This window comes from Pristis pectinata, chromosome 11 (assembly GCF_009764475.1).
Source record: "Pristis pectinata isolate sPriPec2 chromosome 11, sPriPec2.1.pri, whole genome shotgun sequence".
NCBI classification, from domain to species: domain Eukaryota; kingdom Metazoa; phylum Chordata; class Chondrichthyes; order Rhinopristiformes; family Pristidae; genus Pristis; species Pristis pectinata.
In genome coordinates this window covers 1596478-1606880 of record NC_067415.1, presented here as the reverse complement: position 1 = coordinate 1606880, position 10403 = coordinate 1596478, and the positions used below count along the sequence as shown (strand labels likewise).

At 58.1% G+C, this 10403-nt stretch overlaps 1 protein-coding gene across 1 annotated transcript; it reads right to left on the bottom strand.

The window, feature by feature from the left end:
* Nucleotides 1-6868: 6868 nt before the first annotated feature.
* LOC127575690 (rho-related GTP-binding protein RhoG-like) lies at nt 6869-10403 on the bottom strand. The gene is made up of 2 exons (XM_052025631.1): nt 8911-10403; nt 6869-7610 (listed from the first exon to the last, which is right to left on the bottom strand). The coding sequence occupies exons 1-2, from the start codon at nt 9088-9090 to the stop codon at nt 6999-7001; spliced, it is 792 nt and encodes a 263-aa protein (XP_051881591.1). The 5' UTR covers nt 9091-10403; the 3' UTR covers nt 6869-6998.

Here is a 10403-nt window from a genome sequence, read left to right as displayed (position 1 = left end):
TAAAAAAAGGGGTGGTGCTGAGGGAGGGTCACACTGTCGGGGGGGCTACTGAGGGAGGGTCACACTGTTGGGGGGGTACTGAGGGAGGGTCACACTGTCGGGGGGGCTACTGAGGGAGGGTCACACTGTCGGGGGGGCTACTGAGGGAGGGTCACACTGTTGGGGTGGTGCTGAGAGAGGGTCACACTGTCGGGGGGGTACTGAGAGAGGGTCACACTGTTGGGGGGGTACTGAGGGAGGGTCACACTGTCGGGGGGGTACTGAGGGAGGGTCACACTGTCGGGGGGGCTACTGAGGGAGGGTCACACTGTTGGGGGGCTACTGAGGGAGGGTCACACTGTCGGGGGGGCTACTGAGGGAGGGTCACACTGTCGGGGGGGGCTACTGAGGGAGGGTCACACTGTTGGGGTGGTGCTGAGGGAGGGTCACACTGTCGGGGGGGTACTGAGAGAGGGTCACACTGTTGGGGGGGGTACTGAGGGAGGGTCACACTGTCGGGGGGGTACTGAGGGAGGGTCACACTGTCGGGGGGGCTACTGAGGGAGGGTCACACTGTTGGGGGGGTACTGAGGGAGGATCACACTGTCGGGGGGGCTACTGAGGGAGGGTCACACTGTCGGGGGGGCTACTGAGGGAGGGTCACACTGTTGGGGTGGTGCTGAGAGAGGGTCACACTGTCGGGGGGGTACTGAGAGAGGGTCACACTGTTGGGGGGGGTACTGAGGGAGGGTCACACTGTCGGGGGGGTACTGAGGGAGGGTCACACTGTTGGGGGGTACTGAGGGAGGGTCACACTGTCGGGGGGGTACTGAGGGAGGGTCACACTGGCTAATGCCTGTAGGACGAGTTGCTGTCTGCCCTTTTTGGTGGCTGTGACCCTCCAATCCCTGCCACAGGTTGTCGATCGTCCGGCCCTTTCACCGGCTGCACTGAGCCTGATGTTGTCTCAGGACCTGGTCTGACCCCAGCAGGTTGTGGGGAGGGTGGGAGTGTGCTGCTGGGAGGGAGCGAGGGAAGGAGGGGGGTAAACAGTTGACAGTGTTGCCCACCACTGTCGGCCCCAGGCACCAAGCATTAACTCCATTGGATCACTGGGCTTGTCCATGAGCTGGAATACCCTTGTCCTTGTGGATAAGGGCTGTAGGAAGGGCTGTAGTCCAGCGACAGGCGCAGACAGCCGGTACCTCTGTGCCCTGTAGCTGCAGGGCAGGCACGCCCAGTCACAGTGCGGTGACGGTTCACACAAGAAGCAGTTTGTTTACAAGAAACGGAAGGAAGTTTAACAGCCCAGAATGATCAGGGGCCGCTCCTGTAGACAACAAGTACACTCCCTGCCTCGTGCTCTCCTCCCTCCCCCCTCCACTGCACTCTCTCCTCTCTGTCTCTCTCCCTCTCTCTCCCCCTCCCTCTCACTGCCTCCCCCCTCTCTCCCTCCCCCTCCCATCTCTCCCCCCAGCCCCTCCCCATTCTCTCCCGCCTTTCCCATCTCTCCCCTACCCCTTACCCCTCTCTCCTTCCTCCCCCGCTCTCATCCCCCTCTCTCTCCCCCTCCCGTCTCTCCCCCCTCCCCCTCCCCACTCGCTTCCCCCTCTCCCTCACCAATAATAAACCAATTCCAATAATTCCCATTCCTCTCTCCCAGCCTGCTCTCCCGGACCGGTGTCACAGAGAGGTCCACAAGTAGGAGCAGGAGTGGCCACTCGGCCCCTCGAACCTATCCCAGCATTGACTATGACCACGGCTACTCCACGTCTCCTCTCCTGTGCCAGTTACCCAGAACCCTCGGTCTTTCAAATATTTACCTATCTGCACCTTAAATATATCGAATGATCTGTCCTCCATCACACTGAGGCAGAGAATTCCAGAGGTTAACCCCACCCAACTCTCATACGGCACAGAAACAGGCCCTTCAGCCCATCGAGTCCGTGCCAACCATCAGTCACCCATTTACACTGATCCCATTTTATTCTCCCCACATTCCCATCAATTCCCCCCCCCCCCAGATTTCACCCCTCACCCACACACTGGGGGCAAATTACAGTGGCCGATTAACCCACTGACATGCACGTCTTTGGGATGTGGGAGGAAACCGGAGCCCTCGGGGGAGACCCACATGGTCACAGGGAGAACGTGCAAACTCCACACAGACAGTGCCGGAGATCAGGAGTGTAGCTGGGTCGCTGGATCTGTGAGGCTGTGGCATCGAGGTGCAGACAGAGGGAGACAGGTAGGGGGGAGAATCTCAACTGGAACATAAAACATGGAACATTACAGCACAGTACAGGCCCTTCGGCCCACAATGTTGTGCCGACATTTTATCCTGCTCTAAGATCTATCTAACCCTTCCCTCCCACATCGCCCCCCATTTCTCTATCATTCATGTGTCTATCTAGGAGCCTCTTAAATGTCCCTAATGTATCTGCCCCCACAATCTCTGCTGGCAGTGTGTTCCATGCACCCACCACTCTCTGTGTAAAAAAATTTACCCCTGACATCCCCCTTATACCTTCCTCCAATCACCTTAAAATTATGTCCCCTCGTGTTAGCCATTGTCACCCTGGGAAAAAGTCTCTGACTGTCCACTCGACCTATGCCTCTTGTCATCTTGTACACCTCTATCAAGTCACCTCTCATCCCCCTTCTCTCCAAAGAGAAAAACCCTAGCTCACTCAACCTATCCTCATAAGACATGCTCTCCAATCCAGGCAGCATCCTGGTAAATCTCCTCTGCACCCTCTCTAAAGGTCCCACATCCTTCCTATAATGAGGTGACCAGAACTGAACACAATACTCCAAGTGTGGTCTAACCAGAGTTCTATAGAGCTGCAACATCACCTCGCGGCTCTTGAACTCAGTACCCTGACTAATGAAGGCCAACACACCATACGCCTTCCTAACAACCCTATTGACCTGTGTGGCAACCTTGAGGGATCTATGGACGTGGACCCCAAGATCCCTCTGTTCCTCCACACTGCTAAGAGTCCTGCCATTAACCTTGTATTCTGCCTTCAAATTCAATCTCCCAAAGTGTATCACTTCACATTTATCCGGGTTGAACTCCATCTGCCACTTCTCAGCCCAGCTCTGCATCCTATCAATGTCCCGTTGTAACCTACAGCAACCTTCTACACTATCCACAACACCACCAACCTTCGTGTCATCAGCAAACTTACTAACCCACCCTTCCACATCCTCATCCAAGTCATTTATAAAAATCACAAAGAGCAGGGGTCCCAGAACAGATCCCTGTGGAACACCACTGGTCACCGACCTCCAGGCAGAATACACTCCATCTACCACCACCCTCTGTCTTCCATGGGCAAACCAATTCTGAATCCACACAGCCAAGTTTCCCTGGATGCCATGCCTCCTGACTTTCTGAATGAGCTTTCCATGAGGAACCTTATCAAACACCTTACTAAAATCCATGTACACCACACCCACTGCTCTACCTTCATCGACATGCTTTGTCACATCCTCAAAGAATTCAATGAGGCTTGTGAGGCACGACCTGCCCCTCACAAAGCCATGCTGACTGTCCCTAATCAGCCTCTGCTTCTCCAAATGCCCATAAATCCTGTCTCTAAGAATCTTCTCCAGTAATTTGCCCACCACTGAGGCTCCACAATTTATGAATTCTCAATAGACCAGGTCACACATGACCAGGGAGCTCTCCTGACTCCCACCTCCTGAACCCCTCAGCTGATGAATCAGTGCTCCCACATGTTGAACAACACTTTGAAGATTCACTGAAAGTAGCAACAGCACAGAATGTACTCTGGGTGAGGACTTCAACGCTCCCCCAGTACCACCCCTCCCACAGTGTGACCTTCCCTCAGTACTACCCCTCCCTCAGTGTGACCTCCCTCCCCGCCCCTCGCACAGTGTGCCCCTCCCTCACCACCCCTCCCACAGTGTGACCTTCCCTCAGTACTACCCCTCCCTCAGTGTGACCTCCCTCCCCGCCCCTCGCACAGTGTGCCCCTCCCTCACCACCCCTCCCTCAGTGTGACCCTCCCTCACCGCCCCTCCCACAGCACGGTGCTCCTTCACTGCCCCTCCCTCAGTACTGAGAGAGATACCAGCTGGGATCTTGGGAAAACCCTTTGAAATGTTAGTTTGGCTGAGCTCTCGTTTCCCAGATCCACTTCCCACAGAGATTCCCGGCCACGTAATTCCCCAAACTCAGGAACTTGGAATGTTAACAAATGAAAGAATGGGGAAGTTGCTGGCTGTCCTCTGACCCCAGCTCTGCTGTGGAGCTGGGCTTTCTGCTGCCAGAACATGATTACATTTAATGGAGGGCGGTTAACACAGTCAGATAATGAGGCATTTGTTCCGGTTGCCTGGGCTGTGTTTTGTTCATCAGTAATTATCCCGAGCATTTACTCTCCAATTACACAGGGCGGCTCAACTGGGAGCTGGAAATAACCTGCAGGGCAAGTACCGGCAGGTCTGTACAATGCAGGAGCTCTGTGACCTGCCCACACTTGCTCAAGCGCTGCCTGGGGAAGGGGGCTGCACTCGTCCATACCCGCCGTGGAGTGGACAGGGGTCTTAGCTTATTGGATCAGGGCTACAACAGTCCAGCGCTCCCTCCTCACCGCCCCTCCCACAGCGCAGCGCTCCCTCCTCACCGCCCCTCCCATAGTGCAGCACTCCCTCAGTACTGCCCCTTCCACAGCGCGGCGCTCCCTCCTCACCGCCCCTCCCACAGTGACCCTCCCTCAGTACCACCCCTCCCATCCAACAATGACACACCAGATCCCAGGGTGATCCCTTCACAACAACCAGCGGATGTCAGCAACCATTCCCCAGCCGTGATGCCCTCGGGATATCCCGTGGGGAGAGGATATGCCCTGGGTGGGACCCCTGCAGCGAGCGGGGGACACAACCCCGGAGCCGCCACAACCCCTGGCTCGTACGGGGGTCCCGGAGCAGGGTGGACAGACGGGGCCCTGTGTGTGCCTGATCAGCCAGGCCCGCGTCCCCCACCTGGGCCCTCGGCTCCACCCTGCTCCAGCCGAGGAACAGGCTGCCTCCTCGGCCCTGGTTCCCTCCCTCGGCCCGGGTCCCTCCCTCGGCCCCGGGTCCCTCCCTCGGCCCCACCCTTGGCCCTGGGCCCCTGCTCCGGCCTAGGCCTGGAACCAGCCGGTCACCATGATAACCCCAGGCTGCTGGACGCCACAAGTTCCACCTCACGCCAAAAAACAGAAACTTTATTAGCTGAATAAGATTAAAACAAGAGGCTGCAGCGGAAGGCAGGCTCCGGCCTGGCCTTCGGGGGGATTTACAGAGGCACAGATCACCATTGTTACATCCTGGGGTTAGAAACACAACTTCATTTATAAAAAAAATAGCTCATTGATCAGCAGGGGAGGGGGGAAGGGGGAGGGGGGAGGGCCGGGGGTTGGGGAGCCAGGGGTGGGGGTTAGAATTGGGCCCCACCCTGTGAGCCAAACTTTGTAGCAAGCAGTGGACCTGAGGCACAAGGGGGTGGGTGGGGGCCAACCCCAGCGACGGGTGCCTGGCAACAACCCCCCTCCCCAGGACTCTACAGATGCAAGTAACCTGGGGGGGGGGGGGGGGGGCGAGCTGAGCAGTGGTGGGGCCGGTGCAAGGGGGGTGGGGGAGGGAGCTTCACAGGAGGGTGACCCAACCCTCTGGGAGTGAGGTCGGGTGGTGGCCTGGGTTTGGGAGGGACGGGTGGTCTCTCCCCCTCCTGACCCCCGAAGTCACTCCCCCCACACGGTCACACAACACAGAAACAGGCCCTTCGGCCCAAATGGTCTGTGCTGACAAGACCCCAGTACAAGGCCAGAGGAGGGAGAACTCAAACCCCCCCTTCCCCTGGTCCCAGGGGTGAGGGAGGGGGGCAATGCTCCAGATCAGGGGCTGATCCAGGCAGGTACCACCCAATCCCAATGTCCCCAGTGACCCCCCCCACTACTGGATCGGGAGACAAGAGGCCATGTGGAGGAGACCTTCACTTCTGAGGGGCTGCTGGTGGGATCCAGCGTTCCTCCTCCTCCACACCTTCCCAGGAGTTGGCCGGGATGTTGTATCTCCCCAGGGGAGGTGTGAGCAGGTCCCAGGACCCTCACTGCCCCACCCCGACCATGTCCCAGTCCCAGGACAGCTGTGGGAGCCTGGTGTCAGGCAGGGCTTGTGCCTGGGTGCCGACAGTGTCACCTCTCCGTCCGGTGGGTCTGGACATCACAGAGCCAGTGGTGGGCTTCCCTCAATTCTCCGTCACAGCGTGGGGCACCCGGGACCCCTCCTCAGGGGTCCACCAGCTGAGAGGGCCACCTGGCAGCGGGTGAGTGAAGCCCCTGTCCCTGACGGACAGCTGGACACACACAGGAACTCGGGACACAGACAGCTGTAGGGAGCCCGGGGGAGGGAAAGGGATCCCCACCCACTCCCCAAACCCAGCCCCTAGCACCCACCCCAGCAGTTCCAAGGCCCCCTCCGAAGAGGAAGGGGAGGCGGGTGGCTGGGAGTGGGCTGGGGAGCTGGTGGACGGGGGCAGGACCCTGACCGATGGCTCCGATTCTCAGGAGGTCCGTCAGTCCCTCGGGATTGCTGTCCCAAGGGAGCGGGGGCAGGAGCAGGGAGTGACGGAGCTGGGGGCAGGCGGGGTCCGGTCAAGGAGGAAATGGGGGATGGGCCAAGACCCTCACTCCCTTCCCCAGCCCCCCCCCCCACCCCTTCCCAAAATATCCCAACCACACCTCCCCCCCCCATCCTTGGGAGAGGAGCTGTTTGTCGGAGGGACCCGCGTGTGTCGGCAGGAGCTGGGCTGTGGGCCCCCCCAACGTTGGGCTCCTTGCTTCCCCGAATCTGAGCGGGGGGGGGGGGGGGGGGGGCGTTGTGGGAAGGTTCTGGTGCAGGGTGGAGAGGGGCGGGGTGGGGAGGGGTGACGGTGGAGGGGTGGCGAGGGGAGGGGAGGGGTGGGGAGGGGAGATGAGACAGGGGAGGGAGAGGACGGTTCTTCCTCACAAGAGCACGCATGACTTCTTGGCTTTGACGGGGGCGGGGTTGATGACAGCCCGCACTGCCTCGGCGAACACATCCTTGATGCCCTCCTGGTTGAGGGCCGAGCACTCCAGGTACTTCACGGCCTGGATCTGCTTGGCCAGCCCGTTGCCCTGGTGCTGCGAGATGGGTGCCAGGCTCTGCTCCTTCAACTTCTTGATGGTCTCCGGGTCGCTGCGCAAATCCTTCTTGGTGCCCACCAGCAGCATGGGGACGTCGGGGCAGTGGTGCGTCACCTCGGGGTACCACTTGTGGCGCACGTTCTCGTAGGACGGGGGGCTGGCGATGGAGAAGCAGATGATGAAGACATTGGTCTGGGGGTAGGATAATGTCCGCAGCCGGTCGTATTCCTCCTGGCCGGCAGTGTCCCACAGGTTGAGGCTGACAGTCCGAGAGTCCACCGTGATCTGTGCGCTGTAGTTGTCGAAGACGGTGGGGATGTACTCCTTGGGGAAGGCGTTGGTCGTGTAGCAGATGAGCAGGCAGGTCTTGCCCACCGCCCCGTCACCCACCACCACGCACTTGATGCTCTGCATTTCCGTCACTGACACCAGCTTCAACACGTCAACAACCTGCGGACCCCCCCCCAGGAACACCCAACAGGTCAGTGACGGGACGGAGAACTTTCCCCTAACTAATCCCCACCCACTGACCTGGGACAAAGGGTAAAACCACAAGAACAGGTCACCCCAGGAACACCCAACAGGTCAGCGATGGGACGGAGACCTCTCCCTGCTCCAGACGCCCCGACAAGCACCCATCTCCAGAACACGCACAATCCACAGCTGACAGGTGTAGCAGAAACCCTTCCGCCTCAATAAGATCGTGGCCAATCATCCATTCTGTATCCTGTTCAATGAGTACAGACACCAGGGGGAGGGCTAAACCACAGGGACAGGAACCCACCCCCCCCCAGTCTGGCTGGGGGTGGGGAGGCACTGATTACAGGGCAGAGGGAGGTCAGTCTGACTGGTCTACACTTCCCCATTTCACCTCCTTTAACTTCTGCTGCTGTATTCTCCACCTTCACACCTACTGACCGTCAGAGGCGCTCTCTGCAGCCCCCTCATCCACACCCCAATAGTCACACCGTCAGCTCCGGGAATCTGTACCAACCCCCCCACCCCCCAACTTCACTTCTGTGACATTTGATTAATCCAAGTTCCTCATTTTCATCGACACTTGTGTGTCAGTCTCTGCTCCTCCGATGGCAGCAGATGCAGGGTTTTGCTTTGCGATTGGTTCCCAAGCACAGATCAGAAAAAAGAAACTGCAGATTGTGGAAATCTGGAAGCACAAGTGCTGACTAAAGTGTGTCGCCCTCAAACTGCGTGCAAAAATATCTCGCAACGTGACTGGTTCTCCACTGCGGTCCCCAGCGCCAGCTTTGGTTGCAGACCTCGTCAGAAAGAGTTACTTTCCTCTGACCCCACCCTTTCTACTTCTCCATCTCGATTCTAATCTCTGAATAAGAACCATTAACTCGCACGTCCTGTTCCCAACGTCAGCCCAGGCCAGTTGGAAAAGTCAGGCTCAGGAGGCCTGTCATTCTGACAGAACTCATTACATCAGAGATGTTCTGACACAGCTGTTCCAGTGGTGGACTCATGTAGAAAACATCTGGTTCCAGCTGCAGAGTTTGGGACTCTTCCCCCTCACACTTCACTAAGTGCCCTTCGCCACCACAACCCTCTTCACACACCCAACTCCCCTCATGGGTGGATGGTTCACTGTGACATAGTCACAGAGGCACACAGGCCCTTCGGCCCAACCGGTCCATGCCGACCAAGATTCCCCTCTCATCTAGTCCCATATCCCTCTAAACTTTCCAATCCACGGACCTGTCCAAATGTCTTTCAAATGTTGACGTACCTCTTCGTCTGGCAGCTCGTTCCATGTACGGACCACCCTCTGCGTGAAGTTGCCCCTCGGCTCCCCTTTAGATCTCTCCCCTCTCACCTTAAACCTGTGCCCTCTGGTTCTTGATTCCCCAACCCTGGGGAAAAGACCAAGTGCGTTCACCCTATCGATGCCCCTCATGATTTTATACATCACTAATAAGGTCACTCCTCAGTCTCTGCTCCAAGGAATGAGTCCCAGCCTGCCCAACCTCTCCCTGTAACTCAGGCCCTCGAGTCCCGGCAACATCCACATAATCGCCCGCCTGGGGTCTGTGAGACAGGGGTCACAAGTGTGAGGGGAGGGGCAGCTTCTGTCTGAGGGTCTGGAAGGGCCAGGGGAGCACAGGGATGGTGGGGTGTAGACAGGGTGCAAAGCCAGGGGAGAGAAGTGTGGACACCGAGGTCTGGAGAACAGCAGGGGGGGAGCACCCGGGGCCAACAGGGAGAACGAGCAGACTCCACACAGACAGAACCCAGGTGTCTGGAACCGTGAGGCTGTGGGTTACTCACTGCACCGCCCCTGTACATAAAGCCCAGGACCCAGCTGCCCTGCCACCCTTCACCACCCACATACATGTGCCCCCCCACCGTGCTCTCCCCCAGCACACCTCTGCCGCACCACACCACCCCCTCCCATTTACCCCATCAAATGTGACACTTCACATTCTGATTAAACCACCCGCCACCCTCTCCTCCTGACTACACCTTCCTCAGGTCCACCACTGCCCTCCCAGGTGTGGAGACCTGAGGGAGCCTGGTGTGAGGTGACCACTCAGCTGGTGGAGGGGCAGTCTGCACTGACCAGTGACATCCTGAGCACCAGAACACACAGAACGCAAGTTGTTCTGGCCACTGACAACAACCCCCAGAACATTACCTCAGTACCGTTCATACAATCACATCATATCCCCAAACTAACCCCACTGCCCTGCGCTCTCCTCACAGCCCTGTACCAGTCCCCACACTAATCCCACTGCCCCCCTCTCTCCCCAAGGCCCACCTTTAGATTACATTAAGATCTGTCCTGAGTGTTTGTCAGCTCACAATGAGTCACAGAGCCATAGCACACAGAAACAGGCCCTTTGGCCCACCGAACTCATGCCGACCACTACACTAGCCCCATTTAACGGCGTTTGGTTGGTAACCTTTAAGGACATGACAGTTCAAGTCGTTGTCCCAATACTTCTCAAACGTTGTGTCTCTGCCTGCACCCTGCCCTTGGGGAGAGCATTCCTGAGCCCCCTGTGGTCAGAGTTATACCGCACGGAAACAGGCCCTTCGGCCCAACTCGTCCGTGCTGACCAAGTTACCTACCTGGGCTGCTCCCATCTGCCCGCGTTTGGCCCGTTTCCCTCTAAACCTCTCCTATCTGTGTACTTGTCCAAGTGTCTTTTAAACACTGTAATTGTCCCCACCTCCACCACTTCTGCTGGCAGCTCGTTCCACACACCCACCCTCTGTGTG

Bases quoted from the DNA above. Each gene is read 5' to 3' on its own strand.
- LOC127575690 (XM_052025631.1), bottom strand. From the start codon at position 9,090: ATGTATAAAATCATGAGGGGCATCGATAGGGTGAACGCACTTGGTCTT. The intron at 7,611-8,910 runs GTACGTCAACAT...GGGGGTCCGCAG, and splicing joins ACGAGCTGCCAGACGAAGAG to GTTGTTGACGTGTTGAAGCT.